We start from the raw sequence: 27046 nt of genomic DNA on the forward strand, positions 1-27046 counted from the left end.
CCGTCCCTCCAAGAGTGGAAGATGGCGGCGGCGGGGCCCGGCGGGCGAGCCGCGGTGCAGGGGCGGCGGCGGGGCCGGCCCGGGGCGGAGGAGGCGGAGTGCTCGGTGTGCCGGCAGGCGCTGGCGGAGGCGGTGACGCCGCCCTGCCGGCACTCGCTCTGCCTCGCTTGCTTCCAGCGCTGCCTGCAGGGCCCGGGCCTCTGCTGCCCGCTCTGCCGCACCCGCCTCTCCACCTGGGCCCGACGACACCGCGCCGAGCCCGCCGCCACCACGGCCGCCGGAGCAGGCGGAGAGCAGCGGCCGCCGGAACAAGGTGCGGCGGCGGCAGCGTCTGACCCTCCTCCCCCCCCCTCCGGTCCCAGGCGGTGGCGCGAAGAGGGGGGGCAGAGCGGGGCCGGAGCCGAGGGGGCGGAGCCTCCGCTACTAGAGGGCGGGGTCTGAGCCCCATGGCGGGGGGGGTCTCAGCCCCAGGGGGGTCAAGGGACTCAGCCCCAAGTGGGGGATGCGGGGGCTCAGCCCCGAGGTGGTTGGGGTCTCAATCCCAGGGAGCAGGGACCCAGCCCCAAGAGGGACTGGGTCTCAGTTCCAGTGGTCAGAGGCTCAGCCCCGAGGGGGGCTGGGGTCTCAGTTCCAGGTGGTGGGAGCTTAGCCCTGAGTGGGGCAGTGACTCAGCCCTGTGGAGTGCGGGGGCTCAGCCCCAACTCAGCCTTGAGGAGGGCCAGGGTCTCAGCCCTGAGGAGAGCGGGAACTCAGCCCCACGGGGGTCGGGGTCTCAGTCCCAGGGGGCAGAGACTCAGCCTCGAGGGAGGCGGGGGACTCAGCCCAGATGGGACATGGGCTCAGCCCCGAGGAGGGCAGGAACTCAGCCCCAGCTCAGCCCTGAGGGGGGGCGGGGTCTCAGTCCCAGGAGGCGGGGGCTCAGCCTCGTCTCGGCCCGGGGAGGGTCGGGGTTTCAGTCCCAGGTCACAGGGACTCAGCCCTGGGTGGTGGGGGCGGGGGCTCAGCCCCGACTTGGCCCCAGGAGCGTCGGGGTGTCGGTCCCACGGGGCGGGGGCTCAGCCCCGAGGGGGCTGGCGTCTCAGTTCCAGATGGTGGAAGCTCAGCCCTGAGTGGGGCAGGGACTCAGACCCGTGTGAGGGGCGGGGGCTCAGCCCCAAGGGGGTTGGGGTCTCAGTCTCAGGGTCGGGGCCAGGTGGCCCACCAGGAGCATGTGCTGAGTTTTCAGGGGCTCAGCCCTGTCCAGCAGGGCCAGGCGTGGGGGTTTGGGGGTGGCAAGGCTGAGCTCACCCTCTGTTGCAGTGGTCGGAGATGGGCCTTGGCAAGGTAGCCCCCCTCACTGGGGGGACGTTTCCCCACCTCATCATCTGCTCCAAATGCACACCAGGCTCAGCCGTTGGGTTGCCTTTGCCAGCAGCATCAGTCATGGGAAAAGAGGGCAGCAGGACGGTGCGTCTCTCCATAGGGCGTTGGCACAGTGGTGGGCTGGGGAGGTGTGAAGGCTGGGCAGGAGCAGGCTGTCAGCAGGATCATGACCAAATCTCAGCCCCACACTCATCCATGGGTTTTAACAAAACACCCTGCGTTGGGGCAGGTCTGACCTCTTCTTTGAGCACCAGCTTGAACCCCAAAATGGCAGACGGCCAATCATTTTGATAACAGCATTACCCCAAATGGTTACAACAGTGCTGCCCATCAGATGGGCTGGTAACAGTCAGGTTGGTTTCTGCTGCATCAAGAAAGGAAAGCTTGTGCTCCATGGGAAGTCCCAGTCCCTGGTTGACTTAAAAGAAGTCCATCATTTCTGAGTTCATGGCTTTTTGTCATGCATTTCCTCCCCGTCTCGAAAGCCAGCAGCCTTCCTTAATGCCTAGAAAATGGTTTGCTCCGTTTCCTTTAAAATAAATCCTCATTTGAGCCGGTGGCATAGCTCTTTCCTGGTGGGAGCCGAGACGCTGTGGCAGATGCCCACCTTGCTGCTGTCAAAATTCCTGGTGCACCAGGAGCTTCTGCTGGCACCACGACGCATGTTGGTTGGAGAGGCGATGCGGCGGTGCTGGCAGAGATCAGCTGCCTGCACTGCATCTGCACGAGTGCTTCCCTGACGTAGCAGCACTAGTGGGAGCCCTGTAAAGCAGATGAGGCTTTAAGCTATGGATAAACGTTCTTTTAGCCATCCAGCTGTGCCCTAACTGTTCCTTTTCAAGCTTGTTACTGGTCTCCCCGGTTCATGTTTGTGTCAGCACCCTCTAATTTGCTATGGGAAAAATTGGCAGGATAAATGTAAACAGCTTAAATTCATGGTTTGAAGTGACCCTGCTAACCTTTGCTGGAAGCGAACTGGGAAGTCTTCACGCAGAAGGATTTGCTGAATCAATGAACAGATGGGCTGTCCAGAGGGAGCCAAGCCAAACGGCTGGAAGCAGTTCCTCCTCCGGCTTGGCCAAGGAGGAGGGACAACAGGAACTCCCCAAAGTCAGTGTCTGCTCCAAAGTAGTTGTGTCAGTCATGCTTTAATATACTCAGCCTGATCCAGCCTGTCTGAATGTTGATGTCCAGCCATGCTGCAGGAATGTTTATGTAGTCCCTTGGCAGGTTTGTTTTTTTGAATTAATTTTAGTTCTCTGCTTGTCTTGAATTGTCTGAGATGTGTGTGTTTACAACAGAGCGCATGGTCATCACATTGGTTGTCATTTTCTGCCTGCCTGAACTTCCTAAAGCTCTGGAAATATCTTGGAGAGAATCATGGAGGGTCTTAGCCCTGATGAAACATGGGGTCTGCCCCCGAAGCGCAGAGGAACAACTGCACCTAGGTGTCAGCTGTAGTTTGAGTCTGGCTTTGCCGTGGGCACTCTGAATTGAGCAAGACTAACACCTACTCTGATGGCTGAGTACGCTGAGCATACGCTGATGGCGTTACATACTGTAGACCTTGCCACTGTAAAATTGTACTTAAAGCTGCAGAGCCGTTAACATCTGAGGAGGTGAACTAAAGTGAACTGTAATCTTGAATGGCATTCCTATTGCCTAGGTTCAAGCTTGTCCTTGGATGGCTGTGTTGGGCTAAAAGCTGTGAGGACAATTAGCCACTTAGGTTGTAAGCTGGGCCAGTAGTGTAAAAATCAATGGTAGTTGATCTGTTACAAATGGTAACCTACTGCAGGCAGAGAGAGCGCAGTAGATGTGGTTTATCTTGACATTAGTGAGGTTTATTGAAGAATCGCAGCATGACTGAGGTTGGCAGGGACCTCTGGAGACCCAATCCCAGCTCAAAGCAGGGTCACCGAGAGCAGGCCGGCCAGGAATGTGTCCAGTTGGGTTATGACTGTCTCCAAGGTTGGAGACTCTGCAGCTTCTTTGGGCAACCTGTATCAGTGCTTGACCACCCTGAGAGTAAAAAAAACTGGTTTCCTATGTTAAATGGAACTTTTGTATTTCAATTAAAGCCCATTTCCTCTTGTCCTATCACTGGGCACCACCGTCTTCTCTAGAAGAGACAGAGCCGGGTTCTGTCTTCTCTGTTGTTTTCCACCAGGTGCTTAACACATTGGTAAGATTCCCCTCAAGCCTTCTCTTTTCCAGGCTGAACAATCCCAGCTGTCTCAGCTTCCTCTTCTATGTCAGATGCTCCAGTCACTTAATGGTCTTCATGGTCCTTCACTGATCAAGATCAACAACATCTCCTGCTCTCCAGTCATACACTGAGACAGTCATCTCATTGCGGAAGACTACTATCTTGGTTAAGCATGCTGTCCTTTCCATAAATCCAAGCTGGCTACCTGCCAAACACCTCCTTGTCTAGAAGTGGTTTCCAGGAATAGTTGCTCCATCACCTTCCCAGGGATCAAGGTGGGGCTGGCCCTGTTGCTCCTCCTCCTTGACCTTTCTGAAAGGAGGAATGACATTTGCTTTCTTCCAGGGCTCAAGAACCTCTCCCAGTCACCATGACCATTTAAAGATAATCAAGAGTGGCCTCACAGTGACGTCCAGCTTCCTCAGCACTCATGGGTGCAACCCTTTAGGTCCCATGGGCTTGTGCATGTCCAGTTTGTTTAAACGTTCCCTAATTGGATCCTCCCTCCAACAAGGATGGGACTTCCTTTATCCAGACTTTCTTCCTGGTCTCAGGAGCTTGAGACTCCTGAGGCTGGTCTTGGAATCACAGAATGGTTTGTGGTGGAAGGCACCTTCAGAGATCATCTAGTCCAGCTCCCTTGCCATGGGCAGGGACATCTTCCACTAGGTTGCGTCAGTGAAAGCCTCATCCAGCCTCACCTTGAATGCTTCCAATGATGGGGCATTCAGAAATTCTCTGGGCAACCTGTGCCAGTGTCTCACCAGTCTCATCATAAAACATTTCTTTCTTACATCCAATCTAAACCTACCCTCTCTTCATTTAAAACTGTTAAAAATCACTCTCCATCTTTCTTGTTAGACCTCTTTAAGTATTGAAAGGCTGCAATAAGGTCTCTACAGAGCCTTCTCCAGGCCGAACAGCCTCAACTCTCTTAGCCGTTCTCCACAAGAGGGTTGTTCCAGCTCTCTGACCATTTCTGTGGCCTCCTCTGGACCCCCTCTAGCCATAAAGACTGAGGAAAGGAGACTCTGAACATCTCACCCTTTTCCATGTCCCTTAGTAATGGGTCCCCTGCCCCACCCAGCAGCAGACCCACATTTTCCTTTTGCAACTGATTTACTTGTAGAAGCCTCTAGTCTTGATTTTTTGTCATTCACTTTGGGATTTATTCACAATAGTGGACTTAAAGAGCTCTCAGACCTTGGCTGAGATTGGGGATTCTGCATTAAGTGAGATACAAGTATGGATGAACACAAAGTCCTTGTGTGATACTTACCAAACAAAGCAGAATGGAAAGAAGCAGAGACAATACATTCTCACTGCCTGTGTTGTGTCTTGGCACAGGGCAGGTTTGCTTGTCTGCTTCTGGGCGTCTGCTGCCCTTGAGAAGTGTAGATGGGCCATCAGGTCCCATGTCCTCTCTGTCTGCTCTGCTCTGTGGCATCTCTAAGTACCATATAGCACCTGGAAGGCACTCTAGGTGCTGGTGTAAAAACAGCTTTTGAGCTGAAGTTGCAGTACTGGCTGTAAGTAAGATTTCTTATATTAAAAACAGTTGCCTGGTGAAAGTCTTGGAAGGGCAGATAGGTGCAGCAGATGGGAGGCTTGGAGACTACAGGTTATGTGTTTGAGGATTCAGCTAGCCAAGAAGAACAAAAGATGTATGTACCATGTTTGCAGTGAATGCTCAGCCTGATTTATATGAAAATAAGCATTTTCTCCAGCAAAGAAGAATGACCCCCATAAATCCTGCCTCAAGACAAATTAAGAGGATCTTGTGAACAAAGACAAGTAGATGAAATTGTGGCTGTATGTTATAAGGGCCCAGTGTCAGTATCAGATACTCACCTGTATGGATAGATTTTTGCCTATCAATCCTGACATTAACATCCCAGGCTATAGATTACTTCATGGAGCTTGGAAAACTGCTGAAGGACAAAATGTTCTCCCATGAGCAGAGAAACAGAAATTCAGTTTTTACAAGGAAAGGTCTTGTTTAAGCTGGTCAAGAGCTTTGAATTCTTAGCGTGAAAGTGGTCTGAGAGGGAGAGAATAGATGACTTCTTGTATAGTAGACCACTAGGTGTTTTTGGGGGGATGGGGGAAAATTGCTCCGCTTCACCGAGTAGGGTCAAGTGCACCTAACGCATAGACACCCAAGTTATCCATTCATACACAGATGGCTGAAGAGGATCCCACAGGAACTCTGAAAACTTGGAAAATTTTGCCTAATATCTGATGAAAATCTCCTTTGTTATAAATGCAGCTGATTAATTTTGTTTCTCTTCTGCCCGGTAGCTATGCAGAACAATTAATAACTGATGCTTTTATAAGAGCGGTGGGGTAGGTTTGCCAGACTTCTAACATGACTTCCCCCTCCTTCCTGAGTCTTTTTTTGGCTGTGGTTTCCTTCTCCCCACTGGACTAGACCAGTCTGGTTCTTGAGCATTTCCTGGTGATTCCTTAATTTCCTATTATTTCTGTTGTCTTGTAGCCTGTTGCCCATCTTTTTTTATCTCAAGACCACAGTGCTAAGCGTTCAGAAACAGCAGTGCAAATAAAGCCTTTCCCTGCTGCCTGAAAAACGGTGCTTTCTTCCCACATCAAACTGAGTCAAGTTGACACCACCTCTTTCTTCCTTCCCATTGGTAGGCATTTGGTGTTGTCTGGCTTTTTGATGGGACAGTTTAAATTTAAAGGAAAAAAAGTAAGGTAGGGCTCCCTCTTCAGGGATGGTAACAGCGGTGCCAGGAGACTGTCAATGCTTGCACCTCCATCTCCTACCCCACTGTCCATTCTTCAGTCATCCACGATACTTAAATTATTTTTAATCTACCATTCAAGCCAGTAATGAAGAGGGTGATTAGGACCAGGCCTAGAGCTGGCCCCAGTGGCCAATGTGAGAGGCTGTCCTGACATGACAGTTGGTCATTAAACTCTTGGAAAACAATTTTTCAGGTAATTCTGCATCCATCTGTGTAGTGGTTATTCCTGCACTCACTGAGCTTCTAGGGATGTTTTTTTAAATGTCCTTCCAAATGAAAAAGACAAAATATTTTTAGATACTTTTATTTGGGGATGGGATTATCCTTCACAGCAGGGGTATACCCAGATAATGTCCCTGCCCGTGGCAGGGGGGTTGAACTAGATGATCTTCAAGGTCCTTTCCAACCCTGATACTATGATAATATGATAATACTAAAGAGTGAGCTAGGAAGTGGAATGCAAGGAAGCCTCATGGAATGAGTCTGTGTCTGCTGGAATTTCAGCTGCATCTCAGGAACAGCCCTGCTGTACCCAGCCTGGCAGATTTGCAGGTTTGCGTGTGTGTCTGGCAGCTCCAGGAGAGAATGCGAGCTTTTGTGTTTGTCCAGTGCTGCACCTGGGCAGAAATGGTCCCTGTGAGCCCAAAGGGTGTTCACACTAAACTGTATCTAGCAAAATTTCTTAACCTGTCTTGATGAGGTTAAGAGCTATTGTTCCTTTTGAAAGCTTTTGAAATGCTGAAACAGAATGAGAGGTGCAAGGGAAAGCAATGCTTTCTGTGCTCCAGCATCACTGTTAGGGGAACCAGGTCACTCTGTTTGGAGCATAAACCAAGAAAAAACAGTTAATTCTCTCTGTTCTGATGAGACCCCATCTGGACTACTGCATCCAGTTTTGAAGCCCTCAGCACAGGAAAGACATGGACCTGTGGGTGCAAGTCCAGAATAAGCCAGAAAAATGAGCAGAGGAGTGGAACGCCTCTGCTATGAAGACTTGCTGAGATAGTTGGGGTTGTTTAGCCTGGAGAAGAGAAGGCTCCAAGGGGACCTTTTTGTGGCCTTTCAACACTTAAAGGGGGCTTCTGAGAAAGATGGAGACTTTTTACCAGGTCCTGTAGTGACAAGACTAGGTGCAATGGTTCTAAACTGAAGAAAGGTACATATAGGTTGGACATAAGGAGGGCATTTTTTAAGATAAGGGTGGTGAGACACTGATACAGGTTGTCCGGAGAAGTTGTGGATGCTCCATCATGAGAATTATTCAAGGTCAGATTGGATGAGGCTTTGAGCAACCTGATCTAGTGGAAGATGACACATTCTTCCAAGGAGTTGGACTAGATGATCTTTGAAGATCCCATCCAACCCAAACCATTCTAGGATTCTATAAAGATCTGTTGGAAAGACTTTTCTTGGGAAGATTATTGAAATTTTTGGTACTAGCCTATTTAGGGTGAAGCAAGTGGAGGAGAAATGACAGTGTCTTAATAGCTGTCTATCACATGTAACATTTTTTTAGAGCCAGCTTCAGCTTCAGCTGGAACTTCAGGCTCAGAAATAGATTAAATCTATTTTTGTCCCATTTTTACTGTGCATGAGAACTGGTCTGGAGCCTGTTGTGTTAGGGGGCTGCTCTAGTGTGAAAAAACAAAACTTTTGGACGGGTTGCATCCTACAAGCTCCAGCCTTCCTGATTCTTATGAAATAGTTGCAGATTTGTGGTCTAATGTTCCAAGTTTTTATTTCTTGTTTCCAATATGCATCCAATCTGCTGATGCGAAGTATGTGTAAATATGAGTATGCCATGGCATATCTTTGTGTAATGTAGTTAACATTATTTAAAAGATCTAGAGGAACTGCTCTTGTTGGAAAACTATTTCCAAACCACAGACAGAGAACAACAGACAGAGAACTAAAGGGTTTCTGAATCAAGTTCAACTTATTTTTATTCAACCCATGATGCTGAATTTGCCAGATGGATGTCTCTGACTCTTTTGCCAGTAAACATAAAATCTGCTGGCCAGGAGTATAGATTAACAATGACAGTTTGTAATGCACACTTCTGTGTGCTCACATTGGAAGTATGGAGTCATTCAAGGGGATTGAGGATACAAGTCAAATGCCTCTTGAAGAACCAGTCTTAAATAATTAGAATATCTTTTGTCCTCTCAAATAGTGCAGAAATCAATTGGGTTTTTTTCCAAGATTGAGCACAATAGACAGAAACTCTTGTCTGCCAGCCTAAAAGAGCAGGATGCCGGGTTTGGTCCTGCCACTGTGACTGTTTCAGTGCTATCACTGTGCTCAGAAGGGTCATCCCAGTGCCAGCTTTTCCAACAGCCATTCAAAGTCAGCTTCATTCAGAAATTGTTTTTGTTGACCCACGGATCAGTCAAGAGGAAGAGCAAGCAATAGTTTTGCTGCAAAATCAAGTAAAAGGCCTTTTCTTCCATCATCTTACCCCTGTTGTTGCTCTCCTAGGCTGTAGCACACGACAAAACAGCTGAGCAGCCTTGTGCCAGACCTGAACATCCAGAGTTAGAACAGGGAAGTGTGTTGGAGGAACACGAATGTTGCTGTGATGCTCTTGCCTTCCTCACCAGCTGCATCCCACTGCAAGGACCTGTCTGGTTTGATTTGCAACAGTTCTGTGCTGGTAGAAGCGTCCTTGGCTGTGGGCAGCCACCGTGCAACATCACTCTAACCGAGAGACTATAATGGGGTGTGTAAACATAGATGTACAGATGTGCATACATATCTATTTTCATCTCTTGCACAGAGAGTTAGAAATTTGGGATCTCATCTCTTTTGACCCATCTATAAAATGTACAAGTTGTTGCATAAAGATATTATACATAAAATTGCCCCCACCTGATGTTACACCACTAGATAGGTGTGGTTCCATTACTTAAAATCTATTCTAGCTTGCTGAACCCATGTAAGCAATGAAACAGTTGATGTGGCTTGTCTTTACTGCTGCGTGTTTTCCTCAAGTTAGCTTATACGCTTTTGTTATCCTGCAGGGAAAATATACAGCTCTTTAGCTATGAAGATAAGGTCTGAGACAAGCCTTAAACATTCAGAAGTAATTGAAGGTTGCTGTGGGCCTCTTACAGACTGCTGCCGCTCTTAGGACTGTCTCTGTGGAAGTTCAGCTTGATAAAATTCACAAAGAACTGGAACTGCTCAAGGACACAATTGAAAAAACATTTTGAGAAGTTGATGGAAGGTTTCCAGAACAGCCAGTTGCAGGCACAGAAGCAGGAGCAAGGAATGCAGCCTGGCCTCCCCAGCATCACCAAAACTTGGGATTTTTATCACCCATGTTGGGACATTTTGTGTATTCTCCTTTATAAACAAGCCTCATTTGTGCAGGCATGTGGGTAAAAGGGAATAGCACGTATTTTCCGCAAACCCCCCCCCAAAAAAAAAAAAAAAAAGCCTTATAATCTGTACGCTTGATGTTTGATTATAAGAGATCTTTTTTCCCCCCTTTTAGGGTAATTATTAAAGGAATACTTTAGGATTTGTTCAGTTCTGGCATTGGCAGAACTGAACTGCTTCGCCTCCTCAAGCAGGAAGCTCTGGAGTTTGCAATCACTCAGCAAAGGGGAGGGACTGAAGTTATGTCTTTCCTCTAAGAACTTTAAGAGCAAACTAGTGGAAGGCAGGACAAGTGAAAACAGGATTCAGTCAGTCTCTAAATGGCATGTTTTGGCACCAGGGCTGTGATCTGTCCCAGCGAGCAGGCAATGCAACCATGAACCAGCAGATGCCCGTTTTACTTACCCAACCATGAGCGTTTCATTTCGGGCCAATGTGTTTGAAGAATAAAAATACTTCTTAAATAAAGCATGCAGTGGAGCTGCAGGTTTATATCCCTTAATTTTGGTAAGCTGGGGAAAGGAAATACCATCAGTGTTTCTTTCTTGCTCATACCAGTTTCGTCCCAAGCTTAGCACAATAGGATGATGAGCTGTGCTGCACCCTGCCTGGAGCACTGATAGGGGCCATGCTAGGACAGTCGTTCAGGGGTTGTTGTTTTGTTCCGATTGTTCCCTTTTCCATCCAGGCTCCTCAGACTGTAATGCAACTTGCCCAGACTTGCGCTACAGAGAAGCAGGAGGGAGCTTTGAGGCTGGCATAAAGAAGGGAATCAGTTGTGCAGTAGCAAACTCTGGGGATATAGGTTAAACTATAACCCCATGCCAATATGCTTTTGGTCTCTGAATTCCTGAAGGGGAAGGGAGGAAGCGGGAGCAGGACCAGGATGGACAGTTCCTACCAGACAGAGCAGCCGGCCTGTCTGACTTCAAAATATTGGCCTCAGGGAGCGCATTGTAAGCAGAATAAAAGCTGTGCTTACTCTGGACCAGCGGGAGAGCATTACAAACCATTGGTGAAGGTGAAGGGATGTGGAGGAGTAGAGCTACCACTTACATAGAAAATAGAGAGCGCTTTTGGTGTATTCATTTAAATGGCAGAAGGGTACAAGTGTGAATTCAGAATGTTATACTGCTGCTGCCACCCTGTTCTTGGGTGTCTGGCTGGAGCAGATGCTTAAAGCCTGCTTTTATTTCTAGCGTTGAGACCCCCTGTGACATCTCAGGGCTGTTACTTAACCTCTGCGTTTAAATCCTCCTAATACTCCCCTGATTGCTTAACTGCTTGTCAAGAACTCTTGAAAGTCTCAAAAGAAACTATAGAAGTACAAAATGGTATTACTTGACCGTCTTCCTCAGAATGTTTCTGTATGTTAAACAGAGCTTTGATAGCAGTGTCAGATATGTGCTTGAAAAAATGCTGCAGAACCTCTTGCGCAGTCTGTGGAGAGCTTACCCTTTTGGGGAAATAATGGACAACCCCAGCCATCATACACTAAAAAGTATTCCCTTTTTTTCCTTCTCTTTCCAGACTTTATATTCAGAGCACCCATTAAGTTAAGCAAACCAGGGGAACTCCGAGAAGAATATGAAAGCCAGCTAAGGAAGGTATGGTATTCTGTGTAATTGTGTTTTTTTCTTCCAGAATAGCATGGATTTCCTGCAGGAATACCTGTAAGGAGACTTGAAGGGCTTTTTATTCCTGCTTTGTAACAAAGGTCATTTATTCCCTTTATGCTGTTCATCCAGTTCAGGAAGATGTTGGCAGTGATTAAGCACATAGAAGCCAGATTTTGCTGTCTTAGGCTGCCTTCCAGGACATGGAAATATACCTTCCTTGGTGGACCTCGTGCAACTGTTGAGTTCTACAGGGTTTATTAGAGTATCAGTGTTTGTGGATGTCATTCCATAAAGCCTTTTGTAGCAAAAGGCATCTCCTTTCTACTGCAGTAACATCATTCTCAGAGATAATCTATTCCAAACAAGAAATTTCTGTCTGTTTTTAGAGGGAAAAAAATGTAAAGGCAAAAAAATCAAGAAGGAAAGAAAAGCTTTTCAGCTGTTTTGACATTTAAGTCTGGGAAATATTTTCTACATTTAAAAAGGGATATTTCTCTTAACCAAAATCATTAAAATATCTCCAGTGGCTATTCATTTATGGAAATTGGCTGCTTTTTAAGTGAGAAACATTACAGTGAAAGCAGTGACTGCTGCAGCCGAGCTGGTAGTTGCAGCACCTCTCCTGAGAGACACCTGTAACTTGCTAAAACATGCATGCTGCCACTTGTAGCTCCTGCTTCTGTCATCCCTTCCTTTGCTTGGATGTGCACACTGTCCTGACAAAACAACATGGACTCTGCCCTGCTGTTGGTGCCTTTGTCAACAGTTTTCATCGCTATCTTGGGGCCTTGATCTCTGTGGTGCTGTTTTTAATTTGAAAGGGTCCAACCTCTTGCTGATTAGTTTACCTGCTGGGGAAAAGGAACAGGGTTTTTTTTCATCAGGAAGAATTTTCTTTGTCTTTTTTCCTGAAGACCTCCAGAACTGTAGAAAGGGCTGAGAAGCTGATGTTTAGTTAGAAAAGTAGCCTTGTCCACTGAGTAGGGAAATCCTGCTTAGGTGGTACTTAAGGTAAATAACTAGTCTGGGAAATAGATATATGTGAGGAGACAGTTAAAAAAAATGTGGGAAGAGTCTTCTCTCGTGCTTCTCTGTGGAATTAGCAGGGACTCCATTGGGCAGTGTCACTACAGATTGTTAGGATAACTGGCTGACTATGACCTTTCATTAAGTGTTCTTAAAAAATGCAAACTATTCTCTGGTCCAGGTGACTTTTGCTCAGTAGACAAGCATGCTTGGTGCATAAAAGTCTTGTGGCTTGTGGCGAGACACTTTGCAGAGAAATAGTTGGTTTAGGCATCAGTGTAAGATTTAAGTGCACAGAAATCTTATTCATGTAAGAATCTGGTTTATTAATTAACCTAAACGTGCATCACTGTATTTGGCAATTTAATACTTTTCACTGTAACCTTTAAGATGAGTAAATTCAGGGTGTCTTTGGCTTAAAGAAGAAATAAAGCTTTTCATGTAGCTATTAATTGTAAATCTTGCCAGGATTTGATAAATCTCTCTGAATTGGTGAGTAGGAGACTTTCCATGATATTAGAGCTAAATCATCATTGATGCTGCCAGACTTGTTCTTGGTGTCTTCAATCCAGCTGTAAGCACAAAACGTCCCAGGTGTCCAAAGGAGCAGGAACTGCCTGAGTTCATGGGGACAGGATCTCAGCTCTGCAGTTCTTCCAAACACCTCTGGACTGATGCTTATCTGGATCTTTGGGAAGGATTAAACCATCTTTTCTCCCATGATCCATAAAACTTCTATAGGAGCGTTGCATCCACGTGGGACGAAGTGGGTACTTTGTCATTGCTTGTTAATCCTGATCACTTTGTTAACAACTTTGAATTTTATATATAAAGTTCAGGTAAGCACTTTTGAAGCATAATCAAACTGCATCGACCTCTTGACTTCAGCAGAGATACTACATGCTGTCTAGTGCCAACCTTTCTCACTTCCTCACCAGTCAAAAGGAAGTACTTTAACATGTTTCTGGCATTTTGGGCATGTTTCTGTCTTGTTCCTATTCAATGTGCTACCTTCCCCTTTTTGCTCGCTGGCAAACGGGAGAAAGGTTTCTTTCCTGTGCTGACTTAAACTCGCTTTATAATAACCCCATCTGAAAAAGCAGGGAGTGAGGGAAGAGTTTCTGAATCATTATATAAGAGAAAAGGCCAATCTCACTTTTCTGGCAAAATGGCAAGTGGTGACGCACTCACGCCTTTTCCTTAGTCCAGGCAATATTGTCTGTTGCCAACTAGTGAGAGTTTCTTGGTGTCTCTGAACTTCTGAACTAGGCTGGAGGAGATGAGAACATAGGCTTGGGAATCAAAGCTTGCATATAACTGGGCTTCCCTCTGTGTCTTGAGGCAAGTGGTTTAATCTCAACTTCCCTGCCAGTGAAATGGGGATAACCCATGCAGGCTTTCCTCCTGAGGAAAGGAGAGGAGTGTTCAAAAGCTTTTTTACATCTATCAGATGTGAGTTGTTTTAAAAATCCTAGCTCTTAACTTGCTTCCCAGCCTTTTGCTGTTGAAAACCAAGTAGTTACTGTAATTATGTGCTGACGATTTTTTGTTTGAAGTGGATAATCTTGTAGTGTAATTTTCTCAACTGGCTTTCAGAATGAGATGAGATGTTTGTCGTCTGTGCAGCGTAGTGAGATTTTTTTTTTCCTCTTCTATACTGCGCGCCCAGTGCTCTTGTATTTCATATTTTCCATAGGAAGTTATCATTTCTGTATACAAAAATCCTCACTCATCCTGTTAAACTATCTTTCTATCACAAGCAGTCTATTGCTTGTAATCACATGCAGTCAGGAGGGAAACTCCTACCTGAGGCATGTGCTGACATGCAGCTTTCCAGCAGCAAGGGTAGACAGAGCAAGCTCAGGGAGTGAGCAAGCAAACCCATACAGTTTGTGGAGTGGAGAGAAGATGTCAAACGTGAGTTTACCAAACTTTTGGAAGTGAATGTTAGTTTAAAGAATTATGTTCTTTTTTCTGATAGCCATACTGTTAATAGCAGCTGCCGGTCCTGCATCCAGTATTTCAAAGGTGCTACTCAGACAACATAAGGTATTTCTCTATTTCTCCCAGGGCAGATGTTTCACACCAGCTAGTTGCAGTTTCCAGTCCTCTGTCCTAGCACAGTGTTACCGTGTTTGTAAGTAAATTCTCTGGGAGATAATTTACATTAGGCTACTTATAATTAATTTTTTAATTGGTACAGATTTTATCATTAGATTTTTCTTTTGTTTGCAGGCTGAATTGTAAACCTAAATTCTTTTTTGTATCCCGTTAATTAGGATTAGGATCCTGTTGTTGCTTTTTTCACTGTCAGCAGAGTTTGTGCTTGCACCTCTCATTAATTGTGCTACAGGTTGGTCTAAAATTCTTAAGCACTTCTCTTTATTGTTACATATGTTTGTGGCTTTAGATTTGGGAATTGAGTGTAATATTATAAGTTAGACAAAAAGGGGAAGATTTCCATATAGCTTTCTTCTACGTGAGAAATACAGAAGGGACACCAGTGTTGAGTAGTATTTCAGCTGTCTGAAAGAGGTTATCTTTATGTTGAATCTTATGTGAGCTTGTTCTTCAGAAACTTTAAAAAGGCTTCTTAGATGCAAAATTATTGCTCATGAAACATACAGTAGACTATTCATCATGTCTGCATCATGTGGCCATAGTCTATATTAGTCAGACACAGTGTTGTAGTTATTGCTTGAAATTATTAATAGATCGGTAAGTTAAAGATACATTTTAAAACAACTCTAAAAGAGATGTCAAACCAGACTTTCACAGCATTTGCTGAACACCCTCCATCAGCCAAACAGTGGCTTTTTTTCTTGTTTTTTACCTTCTCTCCATCTACCTCTCTATTCCTTGTCTCTGAGGGCTCAGATGCAGTAGAGTTTGAGTCATTCTAGTCTGAAAATCATGATGTGATTTCTGTGTAATGTATTATGAACTCAGTTTTCTTTGTCATCTGCATGTCTGTGCTTTTCCCTCCCCGTTGCCCTTCAGCATGGAAGTGGAATACTAAATATTTTTGGAAGAAGGAGGAGTTGTTGCAACATTGCCCACTGCCTTTATGTGCACTGCTCTCCTGGAAGGCAAGGAGGAAAAAGGCAGCAGTTTGAGAAGAGAGGAGGGAACATAACAGGGCAGCTTCTTAACCATCTGAAATGCCTGCACTCAAATGTGAGGAATAAGCAGAAGTATTTGCATTCCTAATGCTTAGCCATAACTGTGGTTCATTAGCGTGGTGAAGATCTGTCAGTCAGAGGTCAGGATTGTTGTCCCAGACAAGGATAACTTGGGGACAGAGGCTGGGTGGAGGAAGGAGGAAGGACCAGGTGGGTGTACATATGTATGTGGCCAATTAATGGCCTATGTGTAAATCTGAAGTTGAGGAAGAGGTGAGAGACAAGCTGGGTGAATGGCTGGGTGATGAGTGAGAAGGAGGATGGGTGATGTTATCCTGGGCAGGGACGGTCAGATGGTGTTATCTGAAGTATGTCCTGCAGAGCCTGTTCATCAGGAAAAGGTGGTGGAAAGGAGGAAAAAGGGGGTTTGTTGGTTTTGAATAGCAAGTCTGCAGAAAAGAAGTGCTGGCAGAAAATAGGAGTTTGATTCCTTAGGTGAGGAGGAGCAAAATAGTGCAGATGGACAAGCAGCCCATCAGCATTATGGATCATGCTGGGGATAATATTTTGGTTCAGGAAGAAAGAAGCCTCTGTAGGGAAAGCCCAGCCAGGAGGAGCTTGTGGACACTAAAGACTGACCTTGGTCGGTTAAGAGGCCTCACTGAGTGATGGATCATACTTTTCAGAGGAAAGGAAGGAAAGTATTTGCACTTATCTGAAATCCACTTTTCTTATTACTGGTCTTCCACAAGCTCAAGAATGGATAGGGGATCTTCTGGGAAGATAAAGCAGTATATAGGAATTGGCAGGGAATGAGAGAGGCATGGGAAGAAAGCAGAAAAAAAGATGTGAAACACGGCAAGACACGCCTCGGGGCTGCTCTGGCAGTTCAGTAGGATTTCTGTGCAGCCTTCAGGCTTGTGAAATGCAGTAATGCAGCACATGCACATAATGTTGCATCATAGCCTTTTTGAATTGCTGGGGTGGTTGAAAATAACAAGAAAGCATCTATTCCTCATAGAAGGTGGTACCAAAAAGGCTAAACGTGCTTGGTTCCTTTTTCAGATCACACTTCTTAAATTGCAGGAATGTATTTAAAAAGCAAGGAGATTTCAATAACAGGTTAACTATAGAGGGCAGCTTAGGAAGCCGGGAAATTAAAGCAAGTTTGCCCAGCTTGGTACACACAGCAGCTGTTCAATGTGCAGCAGGCAGGATCCTGTGGATCCGTGTACCTTGTGTTCTAGGCCCTGGCATTCATGTGTACTTCAGCTAATAAACTGAATTCAAGCTTTGGGCTTCCAGTTGGCCACTGAAGGGTTAGGTAATCTCTCTGGATTTCCTCCATCCCAACATGTCAGTGAAACAACAGGATTTCATATAGCATGTTACTGTGTATGTAGTTGCTGTATATAACCAGTTTTAGCTTAGGTGATGCTGTCTATATGTCTGCCAAATTGTGTGTACTATGTTGAAGTCCCTTTGAAGACTAAAACTGAAATGTCAGCTTGCATGAAAGTGCTGTTTTGCTCACTTTTATTTGTAGTATGATTCTCTACAAGTAGACAAAAGCTTCTGTCTCTCTATTTTAGAAGATGGTGTGGCAGAGAAGTCTTTGTCAAACCCTGGACCTAACAGTGCCTTTGCTGTTTTGCCAAGAAGAAAATATTCATGGTATTTGTATAGAGTGCATGTGAAAGCGTTGTAGAAACAAACCAGTCTTCACATTAGTGCTAGTGGGGGAGACAGTGGCTTTAGAGAAATGAAGACACAAAATTAAATGATGTGGCTAGACTCTTGGAAAATGACTTGTTGGCAACCAGTTGTAGGATTTGAAACATTTTTAGTGTTTAAATCTCTTTTGATATTATTTCCAGCTGAAAGATGAAAAACTACAAGAAGAAAAAGCTTCTGAGGATCTGATTCACAAGTTCGTTCTAGATGACATGGAAGTGGGAAAAAGAAAAATGGAAGAACAGCAGAAAAAAGATGAATCTTTAGTTCTTAAAGTGAACCAAGATTGTGTAAGTAAGCTTGTGCTTCTCTTTCCTACCCACTTCATAGACACTGACTGGTAGGTGAAATTCTGCTAAGACTCAGTCCTGGAACAAGAACTAGTTTTTTAAGACCTTGACTAGCTGACTGTCTCCTCTTCCTGCTTGTTGAAACTGGGAGCTTCCAGCCTTTGACAGAGGGAGCTTTCCAAAGTTATTTCATTAACTCCTGTATAGCCCTTGAAGGCCACAGGCTAACATATTGTAAGATCCATGTTCGTGAGAACTGTCTTCTAAGGTTTGTTATGACTACAGGTGTTCTTCTAGGGTTTCTGCGCTCACCCCCCTTACCCTCTTTACTTGTGACTGAAGGTGCAGCACTTCCAAACCGCATAGAGGCCTACTGTTCTACTTTGAGTTTCATAATACTTTTCTTGTAGGTTTTACTCATATTGCCTTGATCAATAAATCAACTTTCTTCAGTGACTAACAGCTGTACATGGGGGTTGTGCGCTTATTTTTGCATTATTTATGCTTTTGGGGCCAGCCTCTGAGCTGTTGCAGCTCCAGTGAAGAGAGCCGGATGAGCGTGTGTGTCTGCAGGTTGGCAGTCTGGCAGGTTACATTCTCAGTTTATGTCCTCTAAGTGTAATCGGAACAGGGGCTTTTGGAAGCTTTATTAACTTTGAAAGAAAAAACTTTATTTTCCAAGTGATTCTTTTTGTTGTGTATGTCAGCTAACTCTTCCTTGGTTGACTTCAGTTTCCTGAACGTCTCTCGGATTCAGAGAATGAAGAACCATTCCAGGGCAAGCCAACACATCGGTCAGCTTTTGTTTCTAAGACCAGTGCCTACTCCTTTGCTTTCCTTTCAGGGTAAGATGCTGAGACTTGATTCAAGCTGATGAATGTTGATTAGAGATGTACATCTGACTGTTGCTTGAAACATACTTGAGATGCTTTGAATTTAATTGAAATATTTGCTCCAGTCCAAAATAAGTAGTACTTTTTCTCCGGAATTTTAGAGTTGTTAGAATACAGCATCTGTCTGATTACCTCCTACCTGTTATAAAATCCTGTGAGTTCACAGAGGTAGTGTTCATCCTGTGAAGCAGAAAAATCATTGCCTGAAGATTTAAGTGACAGAAATCATTGAAGTACAAAATTCTGTGTGATGAACTCAAGAGTGCTGCATCCTTCTCCAGCACATATATTAAGAGACAGCATCAGACCCAAAGAGCTTATCAGTGAAAGCTATTCATGACACAGTGGAAGCAGATGACTAACTGAGTGTGTTTTCACATGAGAAGCACAGATGTTTCTATAGCATCACCATTAGCTCTGACCTCAATTACTTAGAAGTCGTAGGTGTCAGTGTGTTTAGTGTGGAGCCCTTGAACACAGACCAGGGCTCTGCGGCGGAGCTAAGATTCCTGGGTCCCTTTACCCTGAAGGTGATGGAGGCATCTCATACAGCCAAGTGCTGCAAAGGCTGACGCCTTCCATACAGGTAGTTGCTGCTGGGGCTGTTGGGCTGGTTGTTCCTAAGGTCATCATGAATAATCTCTTTTCACCCATCTGCTTTTTAGGAACCTAACCGCCAAGGTGGAAAGGAGTCGAAGCTGCAACGACACCATTCAGGAGAGATCAAAGAGCAGGCAGAGATCAGCCCCAGCCAACAAAACAAAGGTACTGACTGCATCTGGAAACATAGGGTTTCTATGTATAAATGTTCTTATCTGAGGTTACACAATGCCAGTAATCTGGAGATATAAACTACTGTGTTTGTGGTGCTGCTAAGTGCTGTGTTATCGCCATGGGGCCAATTGCTTCCTTGCCGCTCACAATAAAAACCTGCTAGGTTAGAAATTACTAAGCAGAAAAGTAGGCAGCGTACAGAGTTGTTTGTTAGCATTGGGGGATAATTGGAAGGGTACTCATCATGCTTTTGTTTTGTAATTAATTTTGTTTTCAAGGCTGGGTCCCAAGACAATTAAAGAAAAATCTTTTTAAGTTTAGAATAAAATTCCTGTCTTCTTTCTCCTTTCTCTCTCGTTCTTTTCAAAGCTGTTTACACACAGCAAAACTCATTGCTCTCCTCATGTTAGGATACTTTCTTTTGCATTTCCATGCTATGGGAAGAGATGGCCTGGTCTTGCTCTCCCTCACATCCAGCAGCCCAAATGAATTTACTGTATCTGTTACCTTGTCCAGCAGGCCTGACTTTTCAGTGCACTGTAGTGCTTCAAAATAAGCAGTGATCATGAAGCACTGCTGAAAATCCGAACCAGAGGGTTCTCAGGCTCTTCCAGCAGTAATTACTGGATACCTTCTACTCATTGGAGATGACCTTTGCAAACACCTTTACTTGCGCCATATTTGGAAGCATCACTGACCCCTCTGGCCCTGCCAGAAGAAGCACATTTTACATGGTCACTCTTGTACTGATCTCTGTCTCTGAAGCCGTGCTCTGCCTCTCTGGCCTGTGGCATCCTGATGGCTAGCAGGAGCACCTTAAATCATGAGAGCTGTGTGTTCTCAGCCTGGAACAGATCCAGTGCTGCTCTACCAGGACCGCTTGCTAGGATGTTCCACCTCCTTCTGCTGACAGCCCTCCTTCATGGGCTCAATTTCATCCCAGATGGTGAAGGGGACAGTTCAGTTCCAGAGATCCCATAGGGAACAAAAGCCTCTGCAGTCCTTTGTAAGGTCGGTTTGGCTGGGGATTGTTCCTTGGAAAATGGTAAAATCCCCACTGGGTGCACTAAGTTGACCTCAGTGATCACCTAGCTACACATCTCTGAGGTTATAAGCATGGACCATGGTCCAGTTCCATCTAAAGTGACAGGAGCAGCATTAAGCTCAAAGCAAGGGTCTATAGCTGACCTTCCCTCACAGGATTTCTTTTTTTAAGTAGATGGCTTGGACCTGACCAATTAAGAGTTGCGCTGCAAGGGTGCTCCACAAACTTATTTTGACCTCAGAATAAACTGGTAGAAACAACTCTATTTCAGACTAAGCAGGGAAAGGCTATCATTGTTCCAACCAGCTGTTGGATGAAATAATTTCATCTTAGAGAAGAATAATACCGTTTGCAGTTGTGTATGTGCAGCTTTTATTTTTGCTTTATTTGTGGCTGGATTGAGGGATGATCTTGGAGATGACAAAATGGCAAGAAATGCCACTCTTAAGCTCTCCTAGAGGCTGTCTTGGGCAGTGGCCAGTGTGGTGGCCATGGTGTGATCTGGGACCTCTTAAGGTTGTTCTGCCAATCTGTCTCAGGCACAGAAACACTTTTTCTCATGATGTTGCAGTGCAGTGTGTTAAACCTGGGCCAAGTGTTTATTCTTTCTCTTCTACAGCTTCATAGGGAGCAAGAAACCCTTTGGAGATAATTTCCCTTGAAGAGCATGGCTTCAGCCAGGGTAGTGCAGCGTTTTTCAGTTTCTCCTTCTCTTGTCTTGCTTTAAGCTTTTTGCCGTCAGAATGGTTGTCACTTGCCCTGTCCCAGCTCTTACACTGAAATAGATTTGAGACCTAGATCATGCTGGACTCCAATGTCCCCTGCTTATGTTACATATTGGCCATGAAAGGTGCCATGACCACAGATGTTCCAGAGAGGTCTCCAGCTGGTCTGCTGCAAGAGCTGAGCATGGTAGCCTCACATTCTCATGTTCTCCTATAGCATGTTTTTCTGTATTCTTCTCAATGACAAACTTTTTGAGCTCTGGTGCCTTGCCTTGCAGGTACCACCTGTTACCAGCACATCAGCGCCACTGGCTGGAGTTCTGTCATGCACCCAAAACAACCGCTGCCTCTCTGCCCCAGACCTGACAGCAGAGAAACGCCTTGTTCTCAATCCCGTTTCATCCCTGTCGACCCTGCACAAGCCAGAGAGATCTATCAGTCCCGAGAGCAATGACAGCATCTCGGAAGAGCTCAACCATTTCAAGCCTATCGTCTGCTCCCCATGTACTCCTCCAAAGAGGCTTCCTGATGGCAGAGTGCTGAGCCCTCTCATTATAAAGTCCACCCCAAGAAACCTGAACCGGAGCCTGCAGAAGCCGACCACCTATGAGGCCAGTCCTAGAATACTGAAAAAATGGGAGCAGATATTTCAGGAGCGCCAGATCAAAAAGACTCTCTCTAAAGCGACCCTTACGTCCTTGGCTTTGGAGCCCGGAGAAGACATCATAGTTCCTGACATCACCAACTCCAGCACTTACACGAAAGAGCAGCCGCAAATGCAAGATGATCACCTTCCACCTGACACAACAGGAGACCCTCGCCCTGAACTGGATTTCTTCCCTTCCATCAGTGAAATTAAGCTAGGGAAAGGGAGTGAGAGGAACAGAGATTTGCAGGCCTTAACAGCAGATGACAGTGCTGCTGAACCAGGTGCAAGATCAAACGTCACCTCCCTAAACACACGAGTGTCCGAAGTCCCTGACCTAAAAGTGAACACGATCATGGACAAATCCTGTTTTAGTCTTGGCCCGAAAATGCTGAACAGAAGACTGATGGGTGTTGGTGCATCCCTGCCTGACAACAACACACTAGGAGTCCCCATCAAGACATCAGGAAAAAAGCAGTTGAAATACCTGAACAACAGCGAATTGATCAATGTACAGAACAGCACCTGCAATTCCGTTGAGAACATCATCGGGGAACAACCCCCGTCGCTGAGACGGGGCCGGAAGAGACGCTGCAAAACAAAGCACTTGGAGCACAATGGCTCTGTCAAAAGACTTAGGCACACAGCCGGGGAGGTGGGCTTGCCTCCGGAGGAGCGCTTGGTACGGGAGATGGAGCAGAAGCTCCAGCAAGAGGAGGAGGACAGGAGGCTGGCCCTGCATCTACAACGGATTTTCGACAGCGAGAATAGGACAGTGGATAGGCGGAAAGTCAGAGTCGATCGGTATCTGCTGCGGTCGAAGAGCACTCTAGGTGCTAAGTAGCACTGGTGGACAGTGTTGCCTTTCTAGAGGACAATGAGGTTTATCAGATTATCCTATGGGAAAACTATTTTTTGTCATACTTCCACCCACAAGGATTGTTTTTTTCATTTTGGTGGTAAGACATTTGTAGGTCCAGTTCAGAGAGAAGCCAGAGTCCTTTCAGATTAACAAAAAAAAGAGAGAATGAGAAAAAAATCCTCCAGTCTTTCTGGTCCATTGATTTGAAAGAAGTGTCCGTCGTCCCCGTGAATACACTGCAATGCCTCTACATGCAGTTGGTGACATTTGGGTTTCCCAGCTAGGAGGGCTGTGTGAGCAGCACATGGGGTATGGGATAAGGACCTCATCTGTTTCTTGCGTTGCCGCTTGAATATGCCAAGAGAAATCAGAGTTCCACTTGTGGAGAAGAAAGTAGGCTTTTACTGTCCTAGAAACTGTCTTCTCTCTGCCTGCCCCATTTTCTTCCTTACACCACAGCTGGCTGTGGTGCTGTTACTGATGTCAGTGTGTTTGAATTACCTGACTTGAGGGCTGTTGAGGAGGGAGGCTGATCCATATTTCTGCTAGGAAGTACCAAATAGATCCACCCATAATACTTAATAAGTGAATGTATCTCCCTGTCTGCAGCAGCAGTACAGATCATAGGTTGCTTTTTCTTAAGTAGAAAGCAAAATGCAGTGAAGAAAGTCGTTAAATAAGGATTTTACTGAAAAGCCTTACAGGAACTTGTACATTTGTGTTAACAACATAGTGGAAAGGTCAAGTATGGGAGCCATGCTCTGGGAGCTGTGACCCTGGGAGCAAATGCAGCTTTTCTCCCAGTCCCTGCCTCTTCAGAGGCAAGAGGGTGTCGTGTTATCATAGAATCACAGAAGGGTTGAGGTTGGAAGGGACCTTTAAAGATCATCTGATCCAACTCCCCTGCGGTGAGCAGGGACCTCTTCAACTGAATCAGGTTGCTCAGAGCCTACTAACATTCTACTACTGTTCCTACTAACGTTGAAGTCTGGAAAGGAAAGCACTAACTGGGTGATTTCAGGAAGGATGTCTTCCCTGCCAGCATGTACGCTGCAGGTTCTTGCTCAGTCTGTCAGCATACCTAACACCTGTCCTTACTTGTCGAAGAGCAGCCCGAGGAGGCAGCCCGAGGTATCTGATGCATCACTATCCTCTCCCAGGCTCCCAAAGGCTTTGTGGTAGAATTGGAACTGGAGCCCTGCTCTCCCAGCCCACAGGCACACAGAGACAGATTCTCAGGGTGATGCAAGCCTACCCTGCCCCTGCTCCAAGCTAGCTGTCTTCAGGTTCAAACCACTAACAAATCTCAGGTGAGTGATGCACTAAATTCTTCCACTTAAAGGCATGAAGTCGGGCACGGTAGCCTGGACCAGAGCTATCTTGGAGCCTGGGCTTGGTAGAGTGTGTGTTGTCTGCTCAGATGTGGCCTTCAGTGGAAGCCCACCCTCTGAGCTCTTCACATTTCTAACACTCTTGCCCATTATCCATTAACAGCGTGATGATTTTGTTGATTATTTGCCATAATCGGGCTCAAAAAAAGTCAGCTCAGCCTGATACTTGAAAGATGCCTTGCAGAGTATTCACTGGGGACCTTCAGTGCCCACAGGGACCTTCATCCAGGGCGGAGGCTGCAGCGATAACAGTCTTGCTGACCCATGTGCCAGATGGTGAGTGGTATTTTCAGGATGTAACTGAAGCACGGTGTTGGAGCCAACTTGTCATGACCCGTGGCGTGAAGGGAGGACGGCCAATGCATGTAAACAGATGGACCTGATCTAAGAGAACACTGCCTGATTCCCTCTGTCTAAAAAATGGTTTAATTTCTCCCTCCATCTTAAATGTTCAAAAATAATGGGAACTGGTTTTCTTTTTCTCTCCCAGCAAACTTGCATAACTGCAAGGACCCTGGCGCTTTTTTCCTAATCGAACTGGATTTTTTTTTTTAAAAAAAGAAATCTTATATTTTAATGGATAAAAATTATATATTTTAAATACTATATTTCAACAGATTGACACTTTCATTTTGAGAAATCTTATAGCAATGATTCCTTAATATATATATCTATCGCTGTATCTCCTTAACACACAAACTACTGGATGTTTAAAGTCATACCTAGGGCCGGCTAGACTTGACCTGCTCTGCCTACTGGCTGCGGCTCATGGATGGCTTTCCGTGCCCTCTCCTACAACGCAGCCTTTTTATATGCTGACAGAAGCAGGCACTTTTGACCCAAACCAAATCCTGTTCCTGTAGCCAGCTGTGAATTGGAAGGGAATTAAGTAATTAGAGCCTTGACTGGACCTAGAAGAGTGGCACAGAGAGAAGTAGCAATGGCCTGGATCTGCCCTTTACAGTGAAATAAGCTCAGGAGAGAAACGCACAGCTTTTACTCATAAGTAATACCATTTCTCCCAACACGTTGAGCTAAAGCATGCACTTCTGAGTACATTTAGACTTATGATTATTTTTACAGGCCCTCTTCTCCCTATCCTTTCTCCACAGTTTAATCCCTTGAGCCTGGATCAAACTTCCCTAAACAGTTTCCTTCTTTCTCGTGGCACTTGTGTGGGTTTCATCCAGGCTTGGGCTGCCGAGCGCCCTCTGAGCAAGCGTACACCACAAAAAAATAGATTTACACGCTGAATGTATCCTTTCTTTCCCCTCTTGAAATAGATTTCACAGTCCAACACACCAGGCAAGTGTCTTAAATATCTCCTTTTTAAAAGAGTACATAAATATTTAGGTTTTTATGTGTTAATTTCCTCTTTCTAAATCCTAGCTGGGCAGAAGAGTGGGAGGCAGTGCCTGAGGCAGAGCTTGTCCCCACCTAAAAAAAAGCTTGATGGGATCCCTCACTCAGCTTCCCAAACCTTCACTGGGCAGCTGATTCCCCCCAAAACAGCTCCTATCTCAGCATCACTGCTTAGCTCCCTAAGTGTCACACAGCCCATTGCATCCATGTTGAAGAAGACCTTTGGACATGTTGTGGAAGGGCTGTGGCCACAGCAGCTTTCAGGAGAGCATCAGGGTGGGATCGACCTTTTCTCGTGAGGTGTGACCAGACGTTTTTAGTTTGATGAAGCTGCTGGCTGCATTTCTACGTTCACTTCTCCATGTAATTGCTTAACGACTGGGGAAAACATGGGTTGTTTTCCAGCCACCTCGCCTAGACCTTCTCACCTTCTTCCTGAGCTAGTGGGCGCACAACTGCCCTCAGATGAAATCCACCCGAAGTGGTGTTGGGTTCAAGACTTGAGGCAATGTGAAGCTAGGATGAATGTTTTATTTAACACTCTGTAAGTTTGTGTAAGCTTGCACAAAAAATAATTGTATATAATTACACTTAAAAGAGCAAGAGTTCCCAGCCTCCACCCTTTAAGGTCAGGTATGATGCTACCTTTGCCACAAATAATGCCAGCTGAGAAGTAAAATACCTCTTGCTGAACAGTGAATGCAGCGCAAGATCTGCAGAGGCTCTAAGATGAAACGAAGTATTTATTTACACTTATATGAAAGTCGTTTCTAGCCCTCCTCCTTTCTGAAGCCACCTTCTCTCATGGATAACAGCAGTGCTTGCCAGCGGTGGGATATCATGAGCGTGTGAGCATCCTCCCAAAATGTGAAGCTGTCTTCTCTTGTGAGAAAAAAACGGGACAAGAGATTGCACTGCAGGTGGCGCTGGAGGGGCTGGGGTTGGTTTGAAAACAGAAGGACCATGTCTGCCAAAGATGCCACCACCTCCGGAAAATTGCTTTCTGACCTTCCAGAGCTCTCTGCCTGGGAAAAGCTGTACAGAAAGGTCCATATTTGGAGTCAGTGAGATCAGATAAATGAAGGAAAAGTGCCAAAAGAAGGGATCATGCCAGATGATTGTATAATGTTCTATATTGTCAGTATTTTTCTTCAAATGCTATTGTACATGCAGTGCACAGTAATCAAGAAGTGTCGCTTGAATAAGCACTTCTTTGTATTTTCTCAATGAAAGCAAAAGGGGAGATTGAAGCCTTAAAGACTATCACTGGTTTTAAAAATAAGCCTTTAGTAGTGCTCCAAGGACAGACCCCAGGGCTCCACCTGGACCCTTCAACAGCTCTGTGCCACCTCCCAGTTGCCTGGCAAAAGGTGCACAAGAGCTTGTCCCGTGCGCGGGGAGAAGTGTTTGACAAAAATCCAACCATTCTTACCTGTTGGGGGACCTGAGACAAAAACTAACAACTGTTGAGCGCGATGGTCTTGTGCCCCAGGGATGGCAGCTGGGTGGAACTGGGACATCAGGTCCAGGTCTGACCTACAGCGCGGAAGCTGGGATAATCCCCACATGTTTCACGCATCTGACACAAACCTTTCTCTTCCCCATGTCTGTAAAACACTGCAAAGCATCAGTTCTAGAATTAGCTCTTCACTATGCAACAGAAAAACCTTCAGCTGATTAGATGGGGGGGGGGTTATGCTGGTTTCCTTGGTGTTTACTGTCAAACTGTTGAAAACAAATCTAGCTGTTGCTACACTTTTCCGATAATGCTTTAAATCGTTGTGCTTTCGTGTTCTCAACTCGCCACTTGGGGTGGTAAAAGACCTAGCAGTCATTT

At 45.6% G+C, this 27046-nt stretch overlaps 1 protein-coding gene across 1 annotated transcript; it reads left to right on the forward strand.

The window, feature by feature from the left end:
• On the forward strand, positions 1–27040 carry RNF169 (ring finger protein 169). The gene is made up of 6 exons (XM_054068432.1): positions 1–313; positions 11251–11327; positions 17365–17511; positions 18244–18356; positions 19070–19169; positions 21227–27040. The coding sequence occupies exons 1-6, from the start codon at positions 22–24 to the stop codon at positions 22436–22438; spliced, it is 1941 nt and encodes a 646-aa protein (XP_053924407.1). The 5' UTR covers positions 1–21; the 3' UTR covers positions 22439–27040.
• The last annotated feature ends 6 nt before the right edge of the window (positions 27041–27046 follow it).

Source organism: Cuculus canorus, chromosome 1 (assembly GCF_017976375.1).
Source record: "Cuculus canorus isolate bCucCan1 chromosome 1, bCucCan1.pri, whole genome shotgun sequence".
NCBI classification, from domain to species: Eukaryota; Metazoa; Chordata; class Aves; order Cuculiformes; family Cuculidae; genus Cuculus; species Cuculus canorus.